The sequence below is a fragment of the Mobula hypostoma genome, chromosome 14 (assembly GCF_963921235.1).
Source record: "Mobula hypostoma chromosome 14, sMobHyp1.1, whole genome shotgun sequence".
Lineage (NCBI taxonomy): Eukaryota > Metazoa > Chordata > Chondrichthyes > Myliobatiformes > Myliobatidae > Mobula > Mobula hypostoma.
This window is the reverse complement of record NC_086110.1, coordinates 4,076,724-4,103,737: the sequence shown is the minus strand read 5'-3', so window position 1 is coordinate 4,103,737 and position 27,014 is coordinate 4,076,724. Positions and strand designations below refer to the sequence as shown.

General features: G+C 45.3%; 1 protein-coding gene across 2 annotated transcripts in view; it reads right to left on the bottom strand.

The window, feature by feature from the left end:
* calb2a (calbindin 2a) overlaps nucleotides 1-27,014 on the bottom strand; it is a 103,967-nt gene that overhangs the window by 40,864 nt on the left and 36,089 nt on the right. For both annotated transcript variants that reach the window (XM_063067364.1, XM_063067365.1), the window contains exons 3-4: nucleotides 13,212-13,280; nucleotides 11,367-11,447 (exon numbers count right to left, since the gene is read on the bottom strand). In XM_063067364.1, coding sequence (XP_062923434.1) covers nucleotides 11,367-11,447; nucleotides 13,212-13,280 — 150 coding nt within the window. The remainder of the gene's footprint in view (nucleotides 1-11,366; nucleotides 11,448-13,211; nucleotides 13,281-27,014) is intronic.

Below are 27,014 nucleotides of genomic sequence, written 5' to 3'. Positions count from 1 at the left end.
GAATCTTATCCCCTTTTTAAGTTTAAATTCAAGGATAAATATTATAAAAATGAATATTCTTCCTCGGTTATTGTATCTTTTCCGTACTTTACCGGTGGAGGTGGATGATAATCAATTCAGGGAATGGGACAAATGGATTTCCCGCTTCATTTGGCAAGGAAAGAAACCTAGAATTCGATATAACACCTTACAGTTAGGGAAGGAAGGAGGAGGTATGGTTCTTCCTTGCCTGAGAAATTATTTTTATGCCTCACAGATAACCCCTCTGTTATATTGGTGTAATAGGGAATATAAGGCTAGATGGAAGGAAATAGAATTTGGATTAGTTGACAGTTTTCCTCTACAGGCCTCAATAGCTGACAAAGGATTGATGGCCCAGTTGGAGAAATTTAAAAACGGTTGGATAAATCTTACATTAAAAGTATGGCAGAAGGTGGTTAACTCATGTGGAACGAATAACATGTTAAAACTCTTTAGATGGTGAGCATATGATACCGAATTCCTTCCCAACAGAGGAGATAAAAGATTTGAGCTATGGATAAAGAAAGGTCTTACAACCTACCTCTCATTTATAGATAAAAGAGTATTACAAAGTTTCCAAATCCTGCAGGACAAACATGGCCTAGAACATAATGACTTTTTTAGGTACCTTCAAGTACGAGACTATGTTAACCAGAGTTGTAGATATACAGACCTAACAACAGTAGAATTAGAATTTTTCAAGATTCTGAATTCGGCTTGCAGTTCAATACCTAGTAAATCAGTTTCTCGATTATATAATGCACTCTCCCATGCTAAAAATGTAAATACACTGTATATTAAAGAGAAGTGGGAGAAAGAAGTGGGGTTGGCACTTTCAGAGGAGGCTTGGGGGAAAATCTGCAGCTTTCAATGGTCCTCGACTAATTCTTTGACTTGGAGAGAACATTGTTGGAAAAACATTATAAGATACTTCAAGACCCCATATCAGGAAAAATATGAAGATACAAATGTGACGTGTTGGAGAAGGTGCGGCTCCAAGGAGGCAAATCATTTTCATATTTTCTGGGATTGCCCTCAATTAAGTCTATATTGGGAAAGTATTCATAGAACATTAGTTAAGGTACTTAGGTCCCAGATACCTCTGAACTTTGAGATGCTCTATTTGAGGCACGTATTGTTTCTTGAACAGAAGGAAGATATAAAGTTGCTGCAGGCCCTCATAGCGGCAAGTAAGAAATCAATTACTAGAAAATGGCTAAATCCAATACCACCTACATTAGAAGATTGGTACGAAATTATCTTGGAAATATTTAAAATGGAAAAGTTGACTTACTCCCTGAGAACTCAAAAAGAAAAATTTTACCAAATCTGGAATAAATGGATTGAATATATAACCCCAATGCGAGCAGACTTTAGATGACTCTCCTAATGATTTATACTGCTCTTCTCATCAACACAGTAATATTGCCAACGTAAGCACCCCTAGTCTAAATGTCTGTTTTTTTTTGTTTTCTTTTGGAAAATAGAGAATTAACACAAGTAAAGGGAAAGATTTGGGAAAGGGATAAAAAAATGAAAAAATTAAGTAAATAAGTACATAGGGATTGGATAATTATGTCTGCGGGCAGGAACAAGCACGAACAAATTGGGATATAAACACCTACAATGGTTGGTACATAGGCTTATATACAACATTTTGGACCAGTGGAAATGGTCCAGAAGGGTTATATGGAAACTATTATTACCATTTTTCTTAACAATTAATTCCATTACTTAGCCTAATAGGTTAGATTTACCACAGTACATAATTATCTATTTAAGTGTTTATTTTCCTTTTATATCATCTCAATGTGTACTTAAGAATGTATGAAAAAATGGAAAGGGTTATATGTGTGAAAAAAGTACATGATATTTGTGAATTCCTTATCCAAATAAAAATAAAATTAAAAAGAAAACAAGTCGTTGGGAACCATGGGCCTGATGACAGTGAGGAACAAAGTAAATAACATAAGCAAAGAGATGGTGGGAGACTCAGGGACCAATGTTCAACCAAACCCCTGAATCTGTTTGCCTGAATCCTTGGCTCAGAACTAGTAGCTTCATTCAGAAATCAATCAGTTCTGCAATGTCCCCAGTTGGCGGGAACCTAGGAAATATTGCAGTGTTTGGGAATTAAATCAGAGAGATAATGGTGTCACTGATAGTTTAGTTTGACATCATTTGCTGGGTGATCGAGAAGTTCATTGCTAAGAGGGGGACTGGGTGTTAGAAAGTCAGTAAATGACGAAGGAAGGAAAAGCCATGCTTAATAGATCAAATTCAGCTTTGTGATAATGTATTCATCAGCATGTCGAGGATAACAATTTCTGTAATGTATCTTGTTCTAAAAAGACTGAGGGTAATGCACAAACTTTTGTTCCATTTGTTCCACAGTAGTGCAAAGCAATGACAGCATGGGGTGTCGGAACTGATAACATGGATCCATCGTTCCTCCATTCAGTCTATATCAAACACAGGATAAAGTTTCTGCATTACCATCGAGCTGTCACTCTACCACGCACAGCCTATATCGAACACAGGATAAAGCTTCTGTGTTATCGTCGAGCCATCACAGTCTATGTCGACCACAGGATAAAGTTTCTGCATTACCATCAAGCCATCATTCCTCCACTCACAGTCTATATCGATGAACACATGATAAAGTTTCTGCATTACCATCGAGCCATCATTCCTCCACTCACAGTCTTGTCATAAGGTGGGTGCTGGGAGCAGACCCAAATGCAAGACACGGACACTGAAGTACTGGGAACTGGACTGAACTAGAGTTAGGGACGGGACTGAACACAGACTAGGAACTGGGACAGGAACACAGACTTGGGCTAGGTCTTTGGCTGGGAAAGTGGGACCAGGACAAGGGACTGGGAACTAGGATCCTGGGGTTGGACTCTGAGCCAGAGACTGGACAAGGACCCGGGACCTGGGTCTTGACTCGGGCTCAGACCCCGGAACTAGGCGAGGACAGGGTTCTTCGGGGCTTGGGTATAGGACTAGACGAGGCTTGGGTATGGACTCCGAGCCAGAGACTGGGCAAGGACCCGGAACCTGGGTCTTGACTTGGTCTTGGACTCCGGAACTAGGCGAGGACATGACGTGGTGACAGGACTGGATGCAGGCTCGGGTTCTTCGAGGCTTGGGTCAGTTAGGCCCTTGAGTACGGAGCCAGGACTCCTTCCTAGAGCACAGGGCCGGGACCCTTCCTAGGAAACAGGGCTAGGCCCCTTCCTTGGATGCCAGGCCAAGATGCTTACTAGGATGCGGGACCAGGATGACTGCCGAGGTAAACCGCTGAGGAAACTGTCAGGGATTCAGATGGAGAGGGGAAGGTAACAGTCTAGCCTCAGGGTACCGGCAAAGACAGCCTGACTTACCCAACAGAGGCAAGGACAGGAAGGGAGCTCAAACCAGGGTGGCTCCAAGTCTTGGGACAGCCAGCAACCTTGGCTGGCCAAGGAAACAGCTGAATCCATATCCAGCTCGGAGTGGCAGACGGCCACTCAGCTGGCCCCAGAAACGGCTGAATCCATACCACGATGACTGCTCCGACCGGAAGACAACAAGGCTCCATGAAGCGGTGGTCCTTCAACCAGGCCTAGAGATCACTAATGGCTGCTCTAGCCTTCCACCAGCAGGTTGCTCCAAGGGGATACTGACAAGACGAACCAGCCACCACACTGCTTCTTCTTCTTCTTTTTTGTTTTATGGCGTTTGGCAACCAGTTTTCAGTGCATTACTGCCACCTGCTAGACTTGTGGTGTCCTGGAGTTCTCTACTTTAGACAATCTAGTTCAGCCTGCAGTTCTCTATTAGCATCACTCTGTAGTTGCAATTCCTCGTGACTGCTTAATGCGCTCATTAGATAATGCCACAAACTGCTATTCTTCCCTAATTTTGTCACGTTTTCATGTAGTTGCATTACCTCAGTTACATTGATTTCATCTACATCACTTGTGAGACTAAAATCGTCTTGTTAAAGAACAGTAATTATCTCACGTTATACTTTTAAAATGGTTGTTTTTCCAAGTCTATCTGCCTTTTCAGGTTTTCCTTTTCTTGGATCGTAGCCTGCAGTTGTTTACTGAGACCTCGGAGATCTTCTTCATTTGCTTCCATGTTTTCATTTTATAACCTGAATGTAGATAATTCACTTTGCAACAAATTCCTTTTCCTTTTGTATCCTTGTAATAATTTCCTCCATTTTCCAATCTCTTTTCCAACTCACCGTTGTTCTTGTCAGGTACTTCTATTTGTTGTTGGAGTTCTGCACATTTACCCTGGGCTTCAACCATAAAATCTGAGAATTTTCCTTAAGTTCTGAAACATATTTCTTAAATTCTTGACCATTTGCGATAAGTATACTGCCATTAAGATTCCATCTCCCCTGCCTGTGAACTGTTGGATCCTCCATTCAGCGTTTCTTTGACTTCTTCCTACCTAATCCCTTTAATACTAAGATACTTTTCTGCAGACTTGACGATAATTTTAATTTTCTCAGTTTTTCTGCTTGTTTGTGCTGAACAATTAATTGCATCCACCATAAAAAGCACAAAATCCTTTCTACTCAGTAATAGTGTATCCTTATTTTTCATATTACAGCTCTCACAATTCATCAGTTTATTATTTCCTGTATTCGTTTCCTTGACAGCTTTTTTTTCATCAAATTCTTTCACTGCCTCTGCATAACTAATTCCTTGAGTTACTTTTACATATTGTATCTCAGCTGCCTTCTTGCTATAAACGCACCCTCGATAAGCTGCGCTGTTCCTCGCCACAATTGCAGCATTTCAGCCTAGCTCCCACCTCACATTTCCCATATTCATGTTCTCCAGCGCATCTCCCACATCTTTGTTTTCCTCTGCAGATCTCCGCAATGTGCCCGAATTTCTGACATTTATAGCATCTTAAAGGCGGTGGTATATATATTCTAACTGCATAACACATATACCCTAAGTAAACGTTAGTCGCAATCTCTCTTCATCAAAGTTAATCATTACTGATAAACTATCACACTTTTTCCCGTTTCTTGTAACTTTCAAATGTTTGGCCTCAATAATTTTTGCTCCTTTTATTAACTAGGAAGGGGAAAAAAGATTATGAGAGAAAACTGGCGGGGAACATAAAAACGGACTGTAAAAGCTTTTATAGATATGTAAAAAGGAAAAGACTGGTAAAGACAAATGTAGGTCCCCTGCAGACAGAAACAGGTGAATTGATTATGGGGAGCAAGGACATGGCAGACCAATTGAATAATTACTTTGGTTCTGTCTTCACTAAGGAGGACATAAATAATCTTCCAGAAATAGTAGGGGACAGAAGGTCCAGTGAGATGGAGGAACTGAGCGAAATACATGTTAGTAGGGAAGTGGTGTTAGGTAAATTGAAGGGATTGAAGGCAGATAAATCCCCAGGGCCAGATGGTCTGCATCCCAGAGTGCTTAAGGAAGTAGCCCAAGAAATAGTGGATGCATTAGTGATAATTTTTCAAAACTCGTTAGATTCTGGACTAGTTCCTGAGGATTGGAGGGTGGGTAATGTATCCCCACTTTTTAAAAAAGGAGGGAGAGAGAAACCGGGGAATTATAGACCGGTTAGCCTAACGTCGGTGGTGGGGAAACTGCTGGAGTCAGTTATCAAGGATGTGATAACAGCACATTTGGAAAGCGGTGAAATGATCGGACAAAGTCAGCATGGATTTGTGAAAGGAAAATCATGTCTGACGAATCTCATAGAAATTTTTGAGGATGTAACTAGTAGAGTGGATAGGGGAGAACCAGTGGATGTGGTATATTTGGATTTTCAAAAGGTTTTTGACAAGGTCCCACACAGGAGATTAGTGTGCAAACTTAAAGCACACGGTATTGGGGGTAAGGTATTGGTGTGGGTGGAGAATTGGTTAGCAGACAGGAAGCAAAGAGTGGGAATAAACGGGACCTTTTCAGAATGGCAGGCGGTGACTAGTGGGGTACCGCAAGGCTCAGTGCTGGGACCCCAGTTGTTTACAATATATATTAATGACTTGGATGAGGGAATTAAATGCAGCATCTCCAAGTTTGCGGATGACACGAAGCTGGGTGGCAGTGTTAGCAGTGAGGAGGATGCTAAGAGGATGCAGGGTGACTTGGATAGGTTGGGTGAGTGGGCAAACTCATGGCAGATGCAACTTAATGTGGATAAATGTGAAGTTATCCACTTTGGTGGCAAAAATAGGAAAACAGATTATTATCTGAATGGTGGCCAATTAGGAAAAGGGGAGGTGCAACGAGACCTGGGTGTCATTATACACCAGTCATTGAAAGTGGGCATGCAGGTACAGCAGGCGGTGAAAAAGGCGAATGGTATGCTGGCATTTATAGCGAGAGGATTCGAGTACAGGAGTAGGGAGGTACTACTGCAGTTGTACAAGGCCTTGGTGAGACCACACCTGGAGTATTGTGTGCAGTTTTGGTCCCCTAATCTGAGGAAAGACATCTTTGCCATAGAGGGAGTACAAAGAAGGTTCACCAGATTGATTCCTGAGATGGCAGGACTTTCATATGAAGAAAGACTGGATGAACTGGGCTTGTACTCGTTGGAATTTAGAAGATTGAGGGGGGATCTGATTGAAACGTATAAGTTCCTAAAGGGATTGGACAGGCTAGATGCAGGAAGATTGTTCCCGATGTTGGGGAAGTCCAGAATGAGGGGTCACAGTTTGAGGATAGAGGGGAAGCCTTTTAGGACCGAGATTAGGAAAAACTTCTTCACACAGAGAGTGGTGAATCTGTGGAATTCTCTGCCACAGCAAACTGTTGGCCAGTTCATTGGCTATATTTAAGAGGGAGTTAGATATGGCCCTTGTGGCTACGGGGATCGGGGGTATGGAGGGAAGGCTGGGGCGGGGTTCTGAGTTGGATGATCAGCCATGATCATAATAAATGGCGGTGCAGGCTCGAAGGGCCGAATGGCCTACTCCTGCACCTATTTTCTATGTTTCTATGTTTATGTTCTGTTTAATCTCATCCATAGTAACTTTTGTTGGTATCCCTGAAATAACTCCTCTAGTCCACTTTCTATTGTTGGGTATTGAGCATTGTACTTCTTTGCTGTCCATTTTACACAGTCTTATCACTTTGCCTTGCTGAGCACTATCCTGACAAATCACTAATAGCGATCCATTTCGTAAAATCTTTGCTCCTTTAATCTCGCCTATAATTTTGTTGAGCATCTTCGTCAAATGAATCGGGTTCCACTCACCAAATGACACCCTGTCTTCACTTAGTTTTATAGTTGCTTTAATTTCATCTTCTTTCCGTTGGTTTGCTATCCTGTTTTGATCATCCGCTGACTGCTCAGAGTTTGATATCCCATACGTCTGCTTTCTTTTCTTCCTCTTTCCATCCTGTTCCTCTTTCCCGCCAACTTCTATCTCTAGTTCACTTCCACTCTCGCCAAAAACTTCCTTCAACAGCTTGGCTCTTTCCTTGATGTTCTCTCTCTCTCCGCCATTCTCCAGTCTCAACTCCCTGAACCCGAACCCGAACCCGAACCCGAACCCGAACCCGAACCCAACCCCACCCACCACCACACTCAACCCCAGGGCTACTTATATTCCCAGCCCCAAGATGAGCATCAGGTGCCTATGATTAAGCCCAATTGAAACAAGGGACAGCCAGAAGACCTGGCGTCCAGAGTCCATGGACCGGACCGTGAACCGGAATGCAGGTTTCACGCACCGGACCATGACAAGTCTATATCGAACACAGAATAAAGTTTCTGTGTTACCATCGAGCCATCACTCTACCACTCACAGTCAATATCGAACACAGGATAAAGTTTCTGTGTTATCATCGAGCCATCGTTCCTCCACTCACAGTCTATAATTGAACAGAGGATAAAGTTTCCGGGTCACCATCGAGCCATCGTTCTAGGACTCACTGTCAATATCGAACACAGGATAAAGTTTCTGTGTTACCATATAAACCATATACCCATATAACAATTACAGCATGGAAACAGACCATCTCAGCCCTTCTAGTCCGTGCCGAACACTTACTCTCACCTAGTCCCACCGACCTGCACTCAGCCCATAACCCTCCATTCCTTTCCTCTCCATATATCTACCCAATTTAACTTTAAATGACAACATTGATCCTGCCTCAACCACTTCTGCTGGAAGCTCGTTCCACACAGCTACCACTCTCTGAGTAAAGAAGTTCCCCCTCGTGTTACCCCTAAACTTTTGCCCTTTAACTCTCAACTCATGTCCTCTTGTTTGAATCGCCCCCACCCTCAATGGAAAAAGCCTATCCACGATAACTCTATCTATCCCCCTCATAATTTTAAATACCTCTATCAAGTCCCCCTTCAACCTTCTACACTCCAAAGAATAAAGACCCAACTTGTTCAACCTTTCTCTGTAACTTAGGTGATGAAACCCAGGTAACGTTCTAGTAAATCTGTACTCTCTATATTTTGTTGACATCTTTCCTATAATTCGGTGACCAGAACTGTACACAATACTCCAAATTTGGCCTTACCAATGCCTTATACAATTTCAACATTACATCCCAACTCCTATACTCAATGCTCTGATTTATAAAGGCCAGCATACCAAAAGCTTTCTTCACTACCCTATCCACATGAGATTCCACCTTCAGGGAACAATGCACCATTATTCCTAGATCCCTCTGTTCTACAGCATTCTTCAATGCCCTGCCATTTACCATGTATGTCCTATTTTGATTAGTCCTACCAAAATGTAGCACCTCACATTTATCAGCATTAAACTCCATCTGCCATCTTTCAGCCCACTCTTCTAACTGGCCTAAATCTCTCTGCAAGCTTTGAAAACCTACTTCATTATCCACAACGCCACCTATCTTAGTATCATCTGCATACTTACTAATCCAATTTACCACCCCATCATCCAGATCATTAATATATATGACAAACAAAATTGGATCCAGTACAGATCCCTGAGACACACCACTAGTCACCGTCCTCCAATCTGACACACAGTTATCCACCACCACTCTCTGGCATCTCCCATCCAGCCACTGCTGAATCTATTTTACTACTTCATCGAGCCGTCACTCTACCACTCACAGTCTATATCGAACACAGGATAATTTTTCGTATCTGGTGCTGATACATTGCAGGAAGACGAGCAGTGAGAAGGGTTTTAGGGTAAGCAGATGATTGTGGAAGATTCTTTCGGCGGAGAAGGCAAAATGTGACTGTTATGGTGGAGCAGATCTGATAGGTCGATTTGTCTCATTTTGCCCCTCTGGTCTTACGACTTAAGTTGAAAATATGAAATCATTTGATAAGGTTGTAGAACCTGGGGCATTTATTGGGCACCTGGGAGATAAAATGAGTAAGTGTAGACACCTGAGAGGGCAGATGGAAGAATCTGGAGCAAAACACACTATGCTGGAGGAAGGGGTCGAGCAGCATCTGAGTTGGGGAAGAGGGGCTGTGGATGTTTGGGTCGAAACACTGCAACAGGACCGAGAATGGAGAAAGGAAGGTGCTGGTATGAAGAGTAGAGGGAGAAGGCGTGAGACAGGGCTGGCAGGTGGAGCTGGGGGAGGAATTGAGCAGTGATGACGGCAGGAAGAATTAGTGTCAATGGGTAGTTGATGGCTGGTACCGATAATGGTTCAAAGGCCTCTTTCTGTGCTGCATGGGTGTATAGGAGGGATTAACTCCAGGTGGAAGTGGCCAGCAGTGAGTGAGTTTGAGACTGAGTGCTATTAGGTGATAGTGTGGAGCACTCTGTATTGTGGATATCCCACCAACAGACATTGCTCTCTGACTGCTGTCTCTAGTTCACAGGGCCCCAGTTCCCAGAAGTAAAAGCTGGTATGATTGAAACCTCTGTTCATCACTACATCTCCAGGGTGACCCTAACCCAACCTGATTTAATTGCAAAGTGAAAGAGAAGTTCCCAAATGATTCATTATTTCGACATGCAGCAGGGAATCGGCCGGCCAAAGTATTGATTTAATCCGGGCCTAATCACAGCACAATTTACAATGAACAATTATCCTACTAACCAGAATGTCTTTGGACTGTGGGAGGAAACCTCGCACGCACAGGAAGGAACGTACAAATGTTCTTACAGAGGATGCTGGAATTGAACTTTGAACCCTGACACCATGAGCTGTAATCGTGTCACACTCACGCTCTGCTACCTGACCCCCAAAGAACCATGGAGAAGGTGCACCAGTATCTTGTTTCCTTGGAAATTTAATAGCATTTGGCATGCCATCGAAGACTAACCAGCTTTTACAGATATACAGAGGAAGACATTTTTACTGGATGCATCACAGGCTGATAAGTAGATACCGATGCACGGGAACACAGGAGATCATGGAGAGTGGTGGAGTCAACCAGTTCCATCAAGGGCAAAGCCCTCCCCATTACTGAGGACATCTACAGGAGGCGACGCCTCAGGGAGGCAACAACCGTCATCAGGGCCATACCCTCTTCACATTGCTGCGTCAGGGAGGGGTTGTAGCAGCGTGCAGACTCCACTTCAAGGTTCAACAACAGCTGCTTCTCCAGACTGACCTGAAGAACTTCAACACTACTCTCTCTCCCTCTCTCTCCATCTTGCACTATGGTCATTAATGTTTATTTTGCCTTTACCATTGAAGTAAAATGCAGTCTACATATGTCACAATTGGGTTTGACGTTAACAAATTTTTTACAGATGTACCATTCTGGCTGCTGCATCAGTGGCCGGTGTGCGGGGGCTACTGTTCGGGATTGGAAACAGCTGTAGATGGTTGCAAACTCGGCAGCTCCATCATGAGTACTAGCCCCTCCAATACTGAGGACATCTTCAAAAGGCAACGACTCAATCCGAAACCCCCCCCACCCAGGACATGCCCCTTTCCCATCAGGGAGGAGGTCTGGGAACCTGAAGGCACACACTCAGTGTTTCAGGAACAGCTCGTTCCCCCTGCCATCTGATTTCTGAATGGTCCACTGACCCCTGAACACTACCTCATATTTTTGCAACATACATCAAAGTTGCTGGTGAACGCAGCAGGCCAAGCAGCATCTATAGGAAGAGGCGCAGTCGACGTTTCAGGCCGAGACCCTTCGTCAGGACTAATAGTTTTGCACTACTTTCTCACGGCCATTTATTTCTTAGTGTAATTTATTGTTTATTTTAAGTACTTCATTGCACTACTGCCAAAAAACAAGTATGTTGTTAACAGCACTACAGTATGTCCTTGGTTCTGATTTTGATCGTTTATGTATTGTGCTGCCTCTGCAGAAGGCCAATCTCCATCACGTTTCTACCTTGTCTACGACGAGAGTTAAAGAAGCAGTACCTCCATGAATTCTCCGCTGGACCGCACGCACTGTCGGAAGCACAGTAAAAAGTTCTCTTCGGTCGGAAGTATCTGGGCTAGCTGGAAAGGAATGGAGATGCAGTCAGTATTCCTGCCTTTCTCACCGCATGCCCAGGATTGTGGCCAGTGCTTACCACTGCAACGAGCTTTGATGTGCTCACTCACAAAAGGAAGCTGATTTTTGTACAGGAGGGGAACAGGACGGGTGTGGGTGCAGAGGAGCTTCACTACGGTGGTGCCTGCATTGAAGGCGCTCAATCACAGCGAGAGACGAAACAGGCTGCTTCTGTCTCCCCAGAGCAAAGGAGGCTGAGGGATGAGCCGATCGAAATACCAGATATGAGATAGAAATAGGGTGGATCGTTGGAATCTTTACCCCAATAGGGGGTTGGAAAACAGGAGGGCATATGTATAAGGTGAGAGGGAGAGTTTTGAAAGGGAATTTTACACATAGAACGATTGATTTCGGGAACTCACTGCCAGAGCAGGAGGTGGGATCAGATTTAGAGTCATTTAAACAGTTAAAAAGGCAAGGCCGAGAGGATTCAGCCGTAATGTGGGCAAATCGATTAGTGTCCATGGGAAACAACACGCTGGGCTGAACAGACTGTTTCCCTGCTCCACAACTCAGTGACTTTAGCATCACTTTCATCTAAGCTCTCCCAAGCAGCTTCTGTAATTTCAACCTACTGGTTAGACAGCACAGTGGGAGCTGCAGTGGGGACTGTAACTGGAAAATCACAGTGGGAAAGCAGTAAGGGCGAAACAGAGGCTGCAGTCGGGACATCCCAGTGGACAGCAGACAGCAGTCGGGACCCCACAGTGGACAGCAGTCAGCAGTCAGGACGTCCCAGTGGACAGCAGACGGCAGTCAGGACGTCCCAGTGGACAGCAGACAGCAGTCGGGACCCCACAGTGGACAGCAGACAGCAGTCGGGACCCCACAGTGGACAGCAGTCAGCAGTCAGGACGTCCCAGTGGACAGCAGACGGCAGTCAGGACATCCCAGTGGACAGCAGACAGCAGTCGGGACCCCACAGTGGACAGCAGACAGCAGTCGGGATGTCCCAGTGGACAGCAGACAGCAGTCGGGACGTCCCAGTGGACAGCAGACAGCAGTCAGGACGTCCCAGTGGACAGCAGACAGCAGTCGGGATGTCCCAGTGGACAGCAGACAGCAGTCGGGACGTCCCAGTGGACAGCAGACAGCAGTCGGGACCCCACAGTGGGCAGCTGCTGCCTCTGAACTCCAGTGACTTTTTTGTTTGCTGACCCCAGGAGCTGTTTGTGTGGAGTTTGCACATGCTCATCGGAGAACCATGTGTGTTTATAGGAGCTGCTCCAGCTTCCCCCCACGTTCCCTGTTCAGTCGTCTGCTGCTTGTCCATTGAGACCGTCTCGACCACAACTATTCAAAGGCACTGCCTGCACTGGTCTTTGAGGGAGAGACTCCAAAGACTCGGAGAAAAACATGCACCATCTTTTCTGCCTTAAATGGGGAACTACCCTCGTTCTGAAGGGTGATCTTGCTCTTCTAGATTATCTGCAGGGGAACTGTGTCACTGTCTCTTTGACTGTATGGGGCATTGCACTGATACCCAGTGAGTGTCAGACAGAGGGCACACTCTGCTCCCCTGTGAGGGACTAAGGCCAGCTGTGTCCCAGGCTGAGACTCAACACAATGATGGGATGGGAACGCTGTCCCTGTCCCTTCTCCACAATGTGTTGCAGTACCACCGCATCAACCCCGCAAGGACAGGGGCTTCATGCTGCCTGCAATGCCTAGGAATGATGGGCTCCACAAGGCTGCAAGAATTCACTTACTTCAGCCATCTCAATCCTCCCATCGGCATTCTTGTCATATTTTTCCATAAACTCCTTCATCTGTATTTCCTGTGGGTGGGAAACAAAACAAATTGGTGAGCCCGATGTATCGGTGGGGAGAAAGCTGGTTTCAACGCAGACTCCTCCGCACTGGAGGAACCAAACCCCTCAGTGAGTGGTTGTACCTGATCTAATGGTTCCTCCACTTTAATTCCCCATCCTCCTCACTCACTCAACTCCTGATGTGAGTGCCCTCCGACACTGTTACACTGAGGCCCAACGCAGGCCTGAGGAACACCTTCTCATCCCTCCCCGAGACAGGTTGCAGCAAAGAGGAGTTAGAATGCATGGTAACTATGGGAAAGATTGAAGGGAAGAAAGCAAGAGGAAGACAAAGACAAATGATGATGGAGACAGCAGCCAGAGAACTGGAAATGAATACCAATGAATTGATCCACTTGACCCGAAACAGGGGTGTGTGGGCCATGGCAGTCAAAGCTCAAACTGGGCACGGCACCTGATGATGACGATTACGATATACATACGTATCTATCTAGATCTATATCTATCTCTATACTTACACACACAACAGCAATTGTTCTTCATTTCCAGAAAGGACTTAGAACTGAAATAAAAGTTCTAATACTTATGGAAGGTAGGAATTTGAATGAAGTTGTTTTGATACAGAAAAACTGCCACAGAATAAAGAGAAAGACTAACAAATGTGCAATTTTTTTACAAAATTCAGGTTCAAATTTACTTATCAATTGTACATGGAAATGCAGTGTTTGCGCTGGGGGCAGCCTGCAATGGTCCCCGTACATTCCAGCAGCAACATACAGTTGCCTGCCCACAATGAACACAGCAAAGCAACAACAGCACTCACTCACTCCCACCCACCCTCGCTCCCAGACAGCCGTCCATCTCCAGGACAGGCTCCCTGCCTCAGGGCTTCACCATCCGGGCTTCCACGTCCAGACTTCCAATCAATGTTCGGTACCGATACCCGGACTAGCCGATAAAAGGATCCCGAAAACTCTGGCCTCACTGACTGGCTGACCCCCCTGCAGAGACATCTGACCCCGCAACCCTCTGACCTAAGCCAGCCTGACATTCACTCATATACATGACTGGCAATAGTCATAGTCATACTTTATTGATCCTGGGGGAAGTTGGTTTTTGTTACAGTTGCACCATAAATAATTAATAGTAATAAAACCATAAATAGTTAAATAGTAATATGTAAATTATGCCAGGAAATAAGTCCAGGATCAGCCTATCGGCTCAGGGTGTCTGACCCTCCAAGGGAGGAGTTGTAAAGTTTGATGGCCACAGGCAGGAATGACTTCCTATGACGCTCAGTGCTGCATCTCGGTGGAATGAGTCTCTGGCTGAATGTACTCCTGTGCCCAACCAGTATATTATGTAGTAATGGGAGACATTGACCAAGGTGGCATGCAACTTAGACAGCATCCTCTTTTCAGACACCACCGTGAGAGAGTCCAGTTCCATCCCCACAACATATGAATGAGTTTGTTGATCCTGTTGGTGTCTGCTACCCTCAGCCTGCTGCCCCAGCACACAACAGCAAACATGATAGCACTGGCCACCACAGACTCGTAGAACATCCTCAGCATCATCCGGCAGATGTTAAAGGACCTCAGTCTCCTCAGGAAATAGAGACGGCTCTGACCCTTCTTGTAGACAGCCTCAGTGTTCTTTGACCAGTCCAGTTTATTGTCAATTCGTATCCCCAGGTATTTGTAATCCTCCACCATGTCCACACTGACCCCCTGGATGGAAACAGGGGTCACCGGTACCTTAGCTCTCCTCAGGTCTACCACCAGCTCCTTAGTCTTTTTCACATTAAGCTGCAGATAATTCTGCTCACACCATGTGACAAAGACATAGACTCTGATGTCCTTCGTCTATTTCAGAATCAGATTTAATGCTGCTGACATATGTCAGATTTGTGAAATTTGTTGTTTTGCAGCAGCAGTATAATGCAATAGACATGAAAAATCTTTTGGATTTTTCATAGGTAGGAAATCTATATATAATTAAATTAAATAGCCTGCAGAAAGAGAGGGAAAATTGGTGAGGTAGTGTACATGGGTTCATTGTCCATTCAGAAATTTGACGGCAGAGAGGAAAAAACTGCTCCTAAAACAGCGAGCGTGTGCATTTATGCTCTTGATGGTAGCAATGAGCAGAGGCATACCCTGGGTGATGGGGTACCTTCGTAGTGGATGCTGCCTGTTTGAGGCATCACCTTTTGAAGGTGTCCTGGATGCTGGGGAGGCTGGTAACCATGAGGGAGCTGGCTGAGTTTGCAAGTTTGGGCAGCTTTTTCCAGTTCTGTGCAGTGGCCCCTCCATACCAGATGGGGATACAACCAGTAAGAATGCTCTTCATGGTACACCTGTAGAAATTTGTGAGAGTCTTTGGCGATACACCATGTCTCCTCAAACTCCTAATGAGATACAGCAGCAGTCGTGCCTTCTTTATAATTCCATCAGTATGTTGGGCCAGGATAGATCTTCAGAGATGTTAACACCCAGGAACCTAAAACTGCTCACCCTTTCCACTGCCGGTCCCTCGATGGGGGCTGGTGTGTGTTTCTCAACTTCCCCTCCCTGAAGTTGACAATCAATTCCTTGGTCTTATTGACGTTGAGTGCAGGCTGTTGTTGCAACACCAGTCAACCAGCTGATCTATCTCACACCTGTACACCTCCTCGTCACCATCTGAAATTCTCCTAGCAATAGTGGTGTAATGTTATGTTTTGTAACCTCAGAAATTAATCATAAGAAAAACACGGGGAAAACAGGATCAATATGTACTCTCATTTTGTTTTTGTACTTTATGACATGGCGGTGTAATGATGTATGCCATTCATGTACTGTGAGATTATCACCGGTAATGAATTATTTAAACTACAAATGCTTAATCAAACAATATACTGACAATATTACTCAAATATTAAATACACACACTCCTCCCTACTTAGCTATAAACTCCAATTCAATATAGAATACATCTCAACATATATGAATCAGTGGAATTCTTTGCCACAAGCAGCTGTGGAGGCCGAGTCTTCATGGATGTTTAAGGCAGAGGTTGTTAGATTCTTGATTAGTCAGGACATGAAGGGATACAGGGAGAAGGCAGGAGATTGGGGCTGAGAGGAAAATTGGATCAGCTATAATGAAATGGTGGAGCAGACTTGATGGGCCAAATGGCCTAATTCTGCTCCTGTATCTTCTGCTTTTATATATATATTGTAGCTATCCACACAAATGTATTATATCTACTGCACTTCATCACAGGAGACGTGAGTGCAGTGGGCAATAGTTAAGTCAAGTCAAGTGACTTTTTATTGTCATTTTGACCATAACTGCTGGTACAGTACACAGTAAAAATGAGACAACGTTTTTCAGGACCATGGTGCTACATGAAACAATACAGAAACTATACTGAACTACGTAAAACAACACAAAACTACACTAGACTACAGATCTACCCAGGACTGCATAAAGTGCACAAAACAGTGCAGGCATTACAATAAATAATAAACAAGACAATAGGCACAGTAGAGGGCAGTAGGTTGGTGTCAGTCCAGGCTCTGGGTATTGAGGAGTCTGATGGCTTGGGGGAAGAAACTGTTACATAGTCTGGTCGTGAGAGCCCGAATGCTTCGGTGCCTTTTGCCAGATAGCAGGAGGGAGAAGAGTTTGTATGAGGTGTGCGTGGTGTCCTTCATAATGCTGTTTGCTTTACGGATGCAGCGTGTGGTGTAAATGTCTGTAATGGCTGGAAGAGAGACCCCGATGATCTTCTCAGCTGACCTCACTATCTGCAGCAGGGTCTTGCGATCCGCCATGATCACACTGAATGGCGGTGCAGGCTCAAAGGGCCGAATGGCCTACTCCTGGCTGACAAGGGAAGTCAAGGACAGTATAAAAATAAAAGAGAAGAAGTATAACATAGCAAAGATGAATGGGAAGCTGGAGGATTGGGAAACTTTTAAAGAGCAGCAGAAGGTAACTAAAAAGGCAATACGCGGAGAAAAAATGAGGTACAAAGGTAAACTAGCCAAGAATATAAAGGAGGATAGTAAAAGCTTCTTTAGGTATGTGAAAAGGAAAAAAAAATAGTTAAGACCAAAATTGGGCCTTTGAAGACAGAAGCGGGTGAATTTATTATGGGGAACAAGGAAATGGCAGATGAGTTGAACAGGTACTTTGGATCTGTCTTCACTAGGGAAGACACAAACAATCTCCCAGATGTAACAGTGGCCAAAAGACCTAGGGTAATGGATGAATTGAAGGAAATTTATATTAGGCAGGAAATGGTGTTGGATAGGCTGTCGGCTCTGAAGGCTGATAAGTCCCCGGGATCTGATGGTCTGCATCCCAGGGTACTTAAGGAGGTGGCTTTAGAAATCGTGGACGCATTGGTAATCATTTTCTAATGTTCTATCATTCAGGATCAGTTCCTGTGGACTGGAGGGTGGCCAATGTTGTCCCTCTCTTCAAGAAGAGAGGAAAAGAGAAAACAGGGAATCATAGACTGGTTAGCCTGACGTCGGTGGTGGGAAAGATGCTGGAGTCAATTATAAAAGATGAAATTACAACACATCTGGATAGTAGTAACAGGATTGGTCCGAGTCAGCATGGATTTATGAAGGGGAAATCATGCTTGACTAATCTTCTGGAAATTTTTGAGGATGTAACTATGAAAATGGACAAGGGAGAGCCAGTGGATGTAGTGTACCTGGACTTTCAGAAAGCCTTTGATAAAGTCCCACAAAGGAGATTAGCGGGCAAAATTAGGGCACATGGTATTGGGGGCAGAGTACTGACATGGATTGAAAATTGGCTGGCTGACAGAAAACAAAGAGTAGCAATTAACGGGTCCCTTTCGGAATGGCAGGCGGTGACCAGTGGGGTAACGCAGGGTTCAGTGCTGGGACTGCAGCTGTTTACAATATATATTAATGATTTAGATGAGGGAATTAAAAGTAACATTAGCAAATTTGCCGATGACACAAAGCTGGGAGGCAGTGTGAAATGTGAGGAGGATGTTATGAGAATGCAGGGTGACTTGGACAGACTGGGTGAGTGGGCAGATGCATGGCAGATGCAGTTTAATGTGGATAAATGTGAGGTTATCCACTTTGGTGGTAAGAACAGGAAGGCAGATTATTATCTAAATGGAGTCAAGTTAGGAAAAGGGGAAGTACAACGAGATCTAGGTGTTCTTGTACATCAGTCACTGAAAGCAAGCATGCAAGTACAGCAGGCAGTGAAAAAAGCTAATGGCATGCTGGTCTTCATAACAAGGGGAATTGAGTATAAGAACAAAGAGGTCCTTCTGCAGCTGTACAGGGCCCTGGTGAGACCACACCTGGAGTACTGTGTGCAGTTTTTGCAGCGTAGGTTCACAAGGTTAATTCCCGGGATGGCGGGACTGTCATATATTGAAAGATTGGAGCGACTGGGCTTGTATACTCTGGAATTTAGAAGGCTGAGAGGGGATCGTATTGAAACATATAAGATTATTAAGGGATTGGACATGCTGCAGGCAGGAAGCATGTTCCCGCTGATGGGTGAGTCCAAAACCAGAGGCCACAGTTTAAGAATTAGGAGTAGGCCATTTAGAACGGAGTTGAGGAAAAACTTTTTCACCTAGAGAGTGTGGATATATGGAATGCTCTGCCTCAGAAGACTGTGGAGGCCAAGTCTCTGGATGCTTTCAAAAAAGAGATGGATAGAGCTCTTAAAGATAGCAGAATCAAAGGTTATGGGGATAAGGCAGGAACGGGGTACTGATTGTGGATGATCAGCCATGATCACAGTGAATGGCGGTGCTGGCTCGAAGGGCCGAATGGCCTACTCCTGCACCTATTGTCTATTGTCTGTTGTCTACTTGGATTTCTTGTATAGTGCTGGACCATAGGCATTGAATGCCAGTCCTACCAAAGGGTTTCTGTCTGAAACATCGACTGTGCTCTTTTCCATAGATGCTGTCTGGCCTCTGAGCTCCTCCAGCATTTTCTGTGTGTTGTTTGGATCTCCAGCATCTACAGATTTTCTTTGTTCGTGATCTCATCCTCAGCTGGCTGTGAATCTCCTGGTTCAACCGCTTGGGTTTGGATATGTTGGGTATTTGACTAATGACTCTTTTCTGAAAAGAGTTGACAGGTTTCCTGGGGAAAGTTTGGCTATGTGCTCCTTTGTTGGATTAATAAGGTCAAAGGGCAATCAGATGTGGGCTGCTGACACACGATTCTCAGCAGATAGTAACAACAGGCCGATAAGGTAGGTGTATGTTTCTAGAGGGACAGTGTTCAGAGTTACATTAATCATGTAGCTCTTCAGTCCATGCCCAAGTGAGTGAACGGAGTGCTCCTGTGCTGAAGAGTTGGAAAGCTGAACAATGCGAGTGTGCAGAGCACCGCAGGAGGGTCTGATAAAGGAGTTGGGAAGCTGTATCCACCATACAGGAATGCAGAATCAGGGGTCTTCAATCCTATCGGGAGCTGCTAAAGGAATAACGGCCGAGCAAAGGCAAGATGGCGCTAAACGGCAACTCCTTTGCTTGCATCTTCAGAAACAGCTCTATTTCCATCTTTGATATCTCTTTTATCCCTTTTGAAGACCCTGACCTGGAGTTACACTCTGACGTTGGTTCTTTGCGGGAATGGGAACCGCTCTCAGGGCTTCACGCCCGGCTGCTTTTCGATATGCTAAGGATGTGGGCTGGAAGACTCACGTGCCTTCAGGGTGCCAGATTTTCATGGCTCAGGAGGTAGGCTGACTCGAGGCTGGTGCCCCTGAATGAGGCGTTGTGGGAGAACAGAGAACATCGGGAGCAGCGGGTTAGCTGCCAGTTGTGGGTTCTGAGACCTGAGCCGTTCCAGGGCCGACTCTCTGGGTGCAGAGCTTGGTAAAAGCAATGCAACAGACTTTTAACATCATAATCAGCGAGTTGTTTGTATGCCTCCCCTCGCGCTGTGAAACGGAGACACCTCTTGTTCCCTTATTAGGGAGAGTGCGAGCCTGTGGTATGTAGAATTACCGGGTGAACGGTAGTCTTTGGGGTACTGCAAGTCTGTGTCTTTATTGATGCTTTGCTGCACGCTTGAGTGCTCGGTGAGGGCGCTGATGCTTTTTTGATGGTGGGGGGGGGTCATTCCTTTTGCTGTTGCTTATGCATGGGAGGGGGGAGCTGGGGGGGCTATGGGGTTCTAACATTTAACTGTCATTCATTCTTTGGGGCACCCCTCTGTTTTCGTGGATGTTTGCAAAGAAAAAGAATTTCAGGATGTATATTGTATACATTTCTCTGACATTAAATGTACCTATTGAAACTTCTGGTAGTGTACCAGTGACCACTGACCACAGTTCAAATCCCACTGCAGTCTGCAAGGAGTTTAAATGTTTTGCCCGTGACTGTGTGGGTTTCCTCTGGGTGCTCTGGGATCCTCCTACGGCCCAGAGACATGTGGGTGGGAGCCGTGGGCATGCTCTGTTGGCACTGGAAGCCCAATCCTCACTGATCTGATTTGATGTAAACCAGGCATTTTAATGTACGGTTTGATGTACGTGCAACAAATAAAACTAATCTAATTTTTCAGACCTTTATTCTTTGGAGTTTAGTAGAAGAGGTGATCTTGTTGAAAAGTAGAAGAGCCCAGGTGGATAGAGGCTAGTGGGAGGGTCTCGAACGAGGATCATGGACGAGGGGGTGGGCAGTGAAAACTGAGCTGGAAAGACTCTTCCAGCAGAGGGTGTGTCTCTGTGGCTCCCTATCCCAGAAGGTCATGGAGGGTGGAGAATTTGGGTTACTGAAGATCTTCGAAAGAGCAGGGAATCAAGGTGTATGGTGCACTGATACAGAAAAGGAGATGGGAGATTGGGCAGATCACCATGATCATACTGAGTGATGTGGCAGATTCACGGAGCTCTATTTCTCTAAACCAGGGGTTCCTGAACAGCGGGCGTTCTTATGGGCATTCTCAGTAGAGACAAAGAAACAATAGAATGAATGATAAACCAAACATAACTGAAGATGTAAAAAGCAACCAGTCTGCAAAAGGCAAATACAAATAAATAAATAAATAAATAATAAATAATATTGAGAATGTGTTGTGGAGTCTCTCTGACAATGAATCAATCACTTCACCACCATCTCCAGCACAACCACATCCCTCCTGAAACATGCAGGCCAGAACTAATCAGTATTCAAGCTGGGGTCTAACTGTGGTTTTACACAGATCTAGCCTAACTCAAGATACCCCAGCTACAGCATCCCCTCTGTCTTTTTAATCACTGCACCGAGCTGCCCTTCTGTCGACCTACACACCCCCTGCTCCTCCACACTGCTAAGTAACCCGCTTATTGTACATTTGCTGCAGTACACTGATGGGAACAGCAAGTACTGGCTGTCCACCAGAAAGCAAAGAACAGGACTGAACAGACTATACTCAGGCTGTGACCAGGGATCAGTGCTTGGGCTCCAACTGTTCACAGTGGCTTGGCTGAGGGACCAAAACATTGACCACCACAGGGTTGTGAAAATGCCAGAGGCCACCCATTCCCATATTATCATCCATGGCCTCCTCTACTGTCACAACCAGACCACCCTCAGGATGGAGGAGCAACATTTGGTCTGAGTAGCCTCCAACTTGACGGCATGAACATTGATTTCTCTAGTTTCCAATAATTCCTCTCTCCTTCTTTCTTTTTAAATTCCCTATTTTGACTTCCCTCTTACCACTTCCCTACTTCTCACCTGCCCATCACCTCCCTCTGGGTCCCCTCTTCCTTCCCTTTCCCCCACAGTCCACTCTCCTCTCCTGCCCATCACCTCCCTCTGGGTCCCCTCCTCCATCCCTTTCCCCCACAGTCCACTCTCCTCTCCTGCCCATCACCTCCCTCTGGGTCCCCTCCTCCATCCCTTTCCCCCACAGTCCACTCTCCTCTCCTGCCCATCACCTCCCTCTGGGTCCCCTCCTCCTTCCCTTTCCCCCACAGTCACTCTCCTCTCCTATCAGATTCCTTCCTCTTTAGCCCATTATCTTGATGAAGGGTCAAGATCCAAAATGCTGACTGCTTACTATTTTCCACAGATGCTGCTGAGTTCCTCCAGCATTTTGTGTCTGTTGAGTGAGGTATTTCTTTAGCTAGAGGGTGATGAACCTGTTGAATTCATTGCCACAGATGGCTTTGGAGGCCAAGTCATTGGGTGTATTTAAATTGGAGGTTGATAGGTTCTTGATTAGTCAGGGCATCAAAGGTCATGGGGAAAAGGCAGGAGGATAATAAATCTGCCATGACAGAAGAACAGAAGAGCAGATTTCATGAGTTGAATGGCCTAATTCTGCTCCCATGTCTTATGGTCTCCCATCACCAGGACAATTTTTGACCCAATTACTAGCTCATCTTGGATCCCATATTCCTTAAACTTCGGCACCAGTCAACCATGCTGGACCTTGTAAGATGCCTCATGGAAGTCCAAATAGCAAAGTCTCCAACCCCCCCTTCATCAGTCCTTTTAGTTACCTCCTCCAAATATTCAGTCAAATGAGTGAGACAAGGTCTCCTGAACTCAAAACAGAACTCCCGCCCCTAGCATTCTCTCCAGTAATTCACCCAACACTAATATAAGGCACATCAGCTATAGCTGCAGCTGGCTTCTCCCTTGCCTCTTTTAAATAAAGGAACGACATTACCAATCTTACAGCACCTTACCTGTGACTAATCGAGCTGCAATAACGTCTGTCGGGAAAGCAGCTACCTCCTCTTCCCTGACTTGCCATAGCAAACTAGGATAGACCTCATCTCTCCCTCCCTACTTACCAGCCCTTCTGCGTTCCCGACATTTAACACTCGAAGATTATTAATGCCTTCCTCCTAAGCACACCATCCCCTAGGCCCTCGCCCACATTCCCTGACTCCACACAGAGATTAGCTCGAGTCCCCAGGGGGACCCACTCTTTCCCTGGCCTCCTTTTAGCTCCTGAGGTACCTCGACAGGCACTCACTGGGTTGTGACCAGATTCTGTTCCTGAAAGCTGTTAGCAACCCGAGCTGTGCATACATTGGAAATGAACCAGCCGTGTGTAGGAGACGGTCACTGAAACACCAGTGATAGTGAGAGCAAGCCAGGCGTAGGAAGAGTGGCCGCCAGCCATCCTTGCTTACTGAGTGGGCACGTGCTCAGCTCCACCCAGCCCCGAATGTTGTTGGCTCAGGGTGGGGAGAGAAGAAAATATCCCATCCCCACCCAGCAGAAGATAGAACAGTATGGGAACACGTACTTCAGCCCATGAGGATGCACTGAATTTATTAAACTAGTAACTAAGTTAATCCTTTCTCCTTAAACAATGTCATAGGCTGCTTTCTCTGCACGTTCGTGTGCCTCCACCATCCTGGCAGAGCATTCCAGACACCCGTCACTTTGTAAAATACTCCTCCTGCACATCTCAACTTAAATGCATCCCTCTATTATTAGACATTTTGACTCTGGGGGTAAAAGATACCAGCTCTCCACTCTATCTATGCCTCTTATAATCTTACAAAGCTCTATCAGATCTCCCCTGAGCCTCCGCTACTTCAAAGGAAACAACCCAAGTGTGTCAAGCGTCTCTATACCGTCCAATCCAGCCAGCATCCCGGTGAATCTCTTCTGTCCCCTCTCCAAAGCCTCCGCATTCTTCCTAGAGTGCGGCAGCAGGAGTGAATGGAATTCTCCAGATGTGGCTGAACTAGAGTTTATTAAGCTACAATATAACTTCCTGACTTGTGAACACAACTCACTGACCAATAACAGCAAGCACGCCACACGCCTTCGTGCAATCAAGATGGCTGCAGCCCTACAACAGCTGACACATCCATCCATCCCAACAGTCTCCCAGACAATCGCTCATATGCACATGGTGCCCATCATAAGCTGGGCAGTGGTAACATGCAGAGGGCCTGCAGAATGTCTTGGGATTTTCCTCGATCTTATCTGCCAAGGACATTTTCTGTGCCCTTGTTGTCCTGCTAATTTCCTAAGCACTCAACATTACCCAAGAAACCCCCTCCCCGATTTCTGCCCCCTTGCTCCCCGAATGTAATGTGGAAAAGTGTGAGGTCACAGTGCACACAACAGAAAGGCAGAGTATTCGTTAAACAGCAAAAGGCTGGCAGCTTTAATGTTCAAAAGGATCCATGTGTCACAGAACACAGAACACAGAAATTTACAGCACTATACAGGCCTTCCAGCCCACAACCATTTAACTTACTCTAAGGTCAATCTAACCCTTCCCTCCTACATAACATTCCATTTTTTTTATCATCTATGTGCTTACCGAAGAATTTCTTCAATGCCCCTAGTGGATCTGCCTCTACTATCACCCCTGGCAGGGCCTTCCATGCAACCCCCCCACTCTGTGTGTAAAAAAACCCCATTTCTGTATACCCCTGAAACTTTCCTTTAATTACCTTAAATTTATGCCCCATCATATTAGACATTTGCTCCCAGAGACAAAGGCTCTGGCTATCCACTCGATCTATGCCTCTATAAAGTTACCTCTCATCCTCCTTCATTCCAAAGAGAAAAGCCCTTGCTCACTCAACCTATCCTCAAACCCTCTAATCCGGCAGCATCATAGAAACACGGAAAACTACAGCACAATACAGGCCCTTCGGCCCACAAAGCTGTACCGAACATGTCCTCACCTTAGAAATTACCTAAGGTTACCCATAGTCCTCTATTTGTCTAAGTTCCATCTACCTATCCAGGGGTTTCTTAAAAGACCCTATCGTTTCCACCTCCACCAACACCACCGGCAGTCCATTCCACACACTCACCACTCTCTGTGTAAAAAACTTAACCCTGACATCTCCTCTGTACCTACTTCCCAGCACCTTAAAACTGTGCCCTCTCGTGCTAACCATTTCAGTCCTGGGGAAAAGCCTTTGACTATCCACACAATCAATGCCTCTCATCATCTTATACACCTCTAACAGGTCACCTCTCATCCTCCATCATTTCAAGGAGAAAAGGCCAAGTTCACTCAATCTATTCACATAAGGCATGCTCCTCAATCCAGGCAACATCTTTGTAAATCTCCTCTGACCCCTTTCTATGGTCTAGTGGGGTCTGACCAGGGTCCTATACAGCTGCAAAATTCCTCTCGGCTCGTAAATTCAATTCCACGATTGATGAAGGCCAATACACCATATGTCTTCTTAAAAGAGTCAACCTGTGCAGCAGCTTTGAGTGTCCTATGGACTCAGACCCCAAGATCCCTCTGATCTTCCACACTGCCAAGAGTTTTACCATTAATACTATATTCTGTCATCATATTTGTCCTACCAAAATGAACCACTTCACATTTATCTGGGTTGAACTCCATCTGCCACTTCTCAGCACAGTTTTGCATCCTATCGATGTCCCACTGTAACCTCTGACAGCCCTCCACACCATCCACAACACCCCCAACCTTTGTGTCATCAGCAAATTTACTAACCCATCCCTCCACTTCCTTATCCAGGTCATTTATAAAAATCACGAAGAGTAGGGTTCCCAGAACAGATCCCTGAGGCACTCCACTGGTGACCGACCTCCATGCAGAATATGACCCTCTACAAACATTCTTTGCCTTCTGTGGGCAAGCCAATTCTGGATCCACAAAGCAATGTCCCCTTGGATCCCATGCCTCCTTATTTTCTCATAAGCCTTCCATGAGGTACCTTGTCAAATGCCTTGCTGAAATCCATATAGACTACATCTACTGCTCTACCTTCATCAATATGTTTAGTCACATCCTCAAAAAATTCAATCAGGCTCGTAAGGCATGACCTGCCTTTGACAAAGCCATGCTGACTACTCATCATATTATGCCTCTCCAAATGTTCATAACTCCTGCCTCTCAGGATCTTTTCCATCAACCTTCCAACCACTGAAGTAAGACTCACTGGTCTATAATTTCCTGGGCTATCTCTACTCCTTTTCTTGAATAAGGGAACAACAACCGCAACCCTCCAATCCTCCAGAACCTCTCCCGTCCCCATTGATGATGCAAAGATCATCGCCAGAGGCTCAGCAATCTCCTCCCTCACTTCCCACAGTAGCCTGGAGTACATCTCATCCGGTCCTGGTGACTTATTGAAGGGTCTCGGCCTGAAACGTCGACTGCACCTCTTCCTAGAGATGCTGCCTGGCCTGCTGCGTTCACCAGCAACTTTTATGTGTGTAGCCTAATAATCTTCTGGATCTCTATCATTACCTAGGTTTTTGAACTCTTCATAAGCTTTGCTTTTCTTTTTGACTAGGTTTACAACAGCCATTGTCCATCACTGTTCCTGTTCCCTACTATCCTTCCCCTGTCTCATTGGAATGTACCTATGTACAACTCCATGCAAATATCCCCTGAACATTTGCCACATTTCTGCCGTACATCTCCCTCAGAACATCTGTTCCCAATTTATGCTTCCAAGTTCCTGCCTGATAGCTTCATATTTCCCGTTAATCCAATTAAGCACTTCCCTAACTTGTCTGTTCCCATCCCTCTCCAATGCTATGGTAAAGGAGATAGAGTTGTGATCACTGTCTCCAAAATGCTCTCCCACTGAGAGATCTGACACCTCACCAGGTTCATTTCCCAATACCAGATCAAGAACAGCCTCTCCTCTTATAGGCTTATCTACATATTGTGTCAAGAAACCTTCCTGAACACACATAACAAACTCCACCCCATCTAAACTCCTTGCTCTAGGGAGATGCTAATCGATATTTGGGAAATTA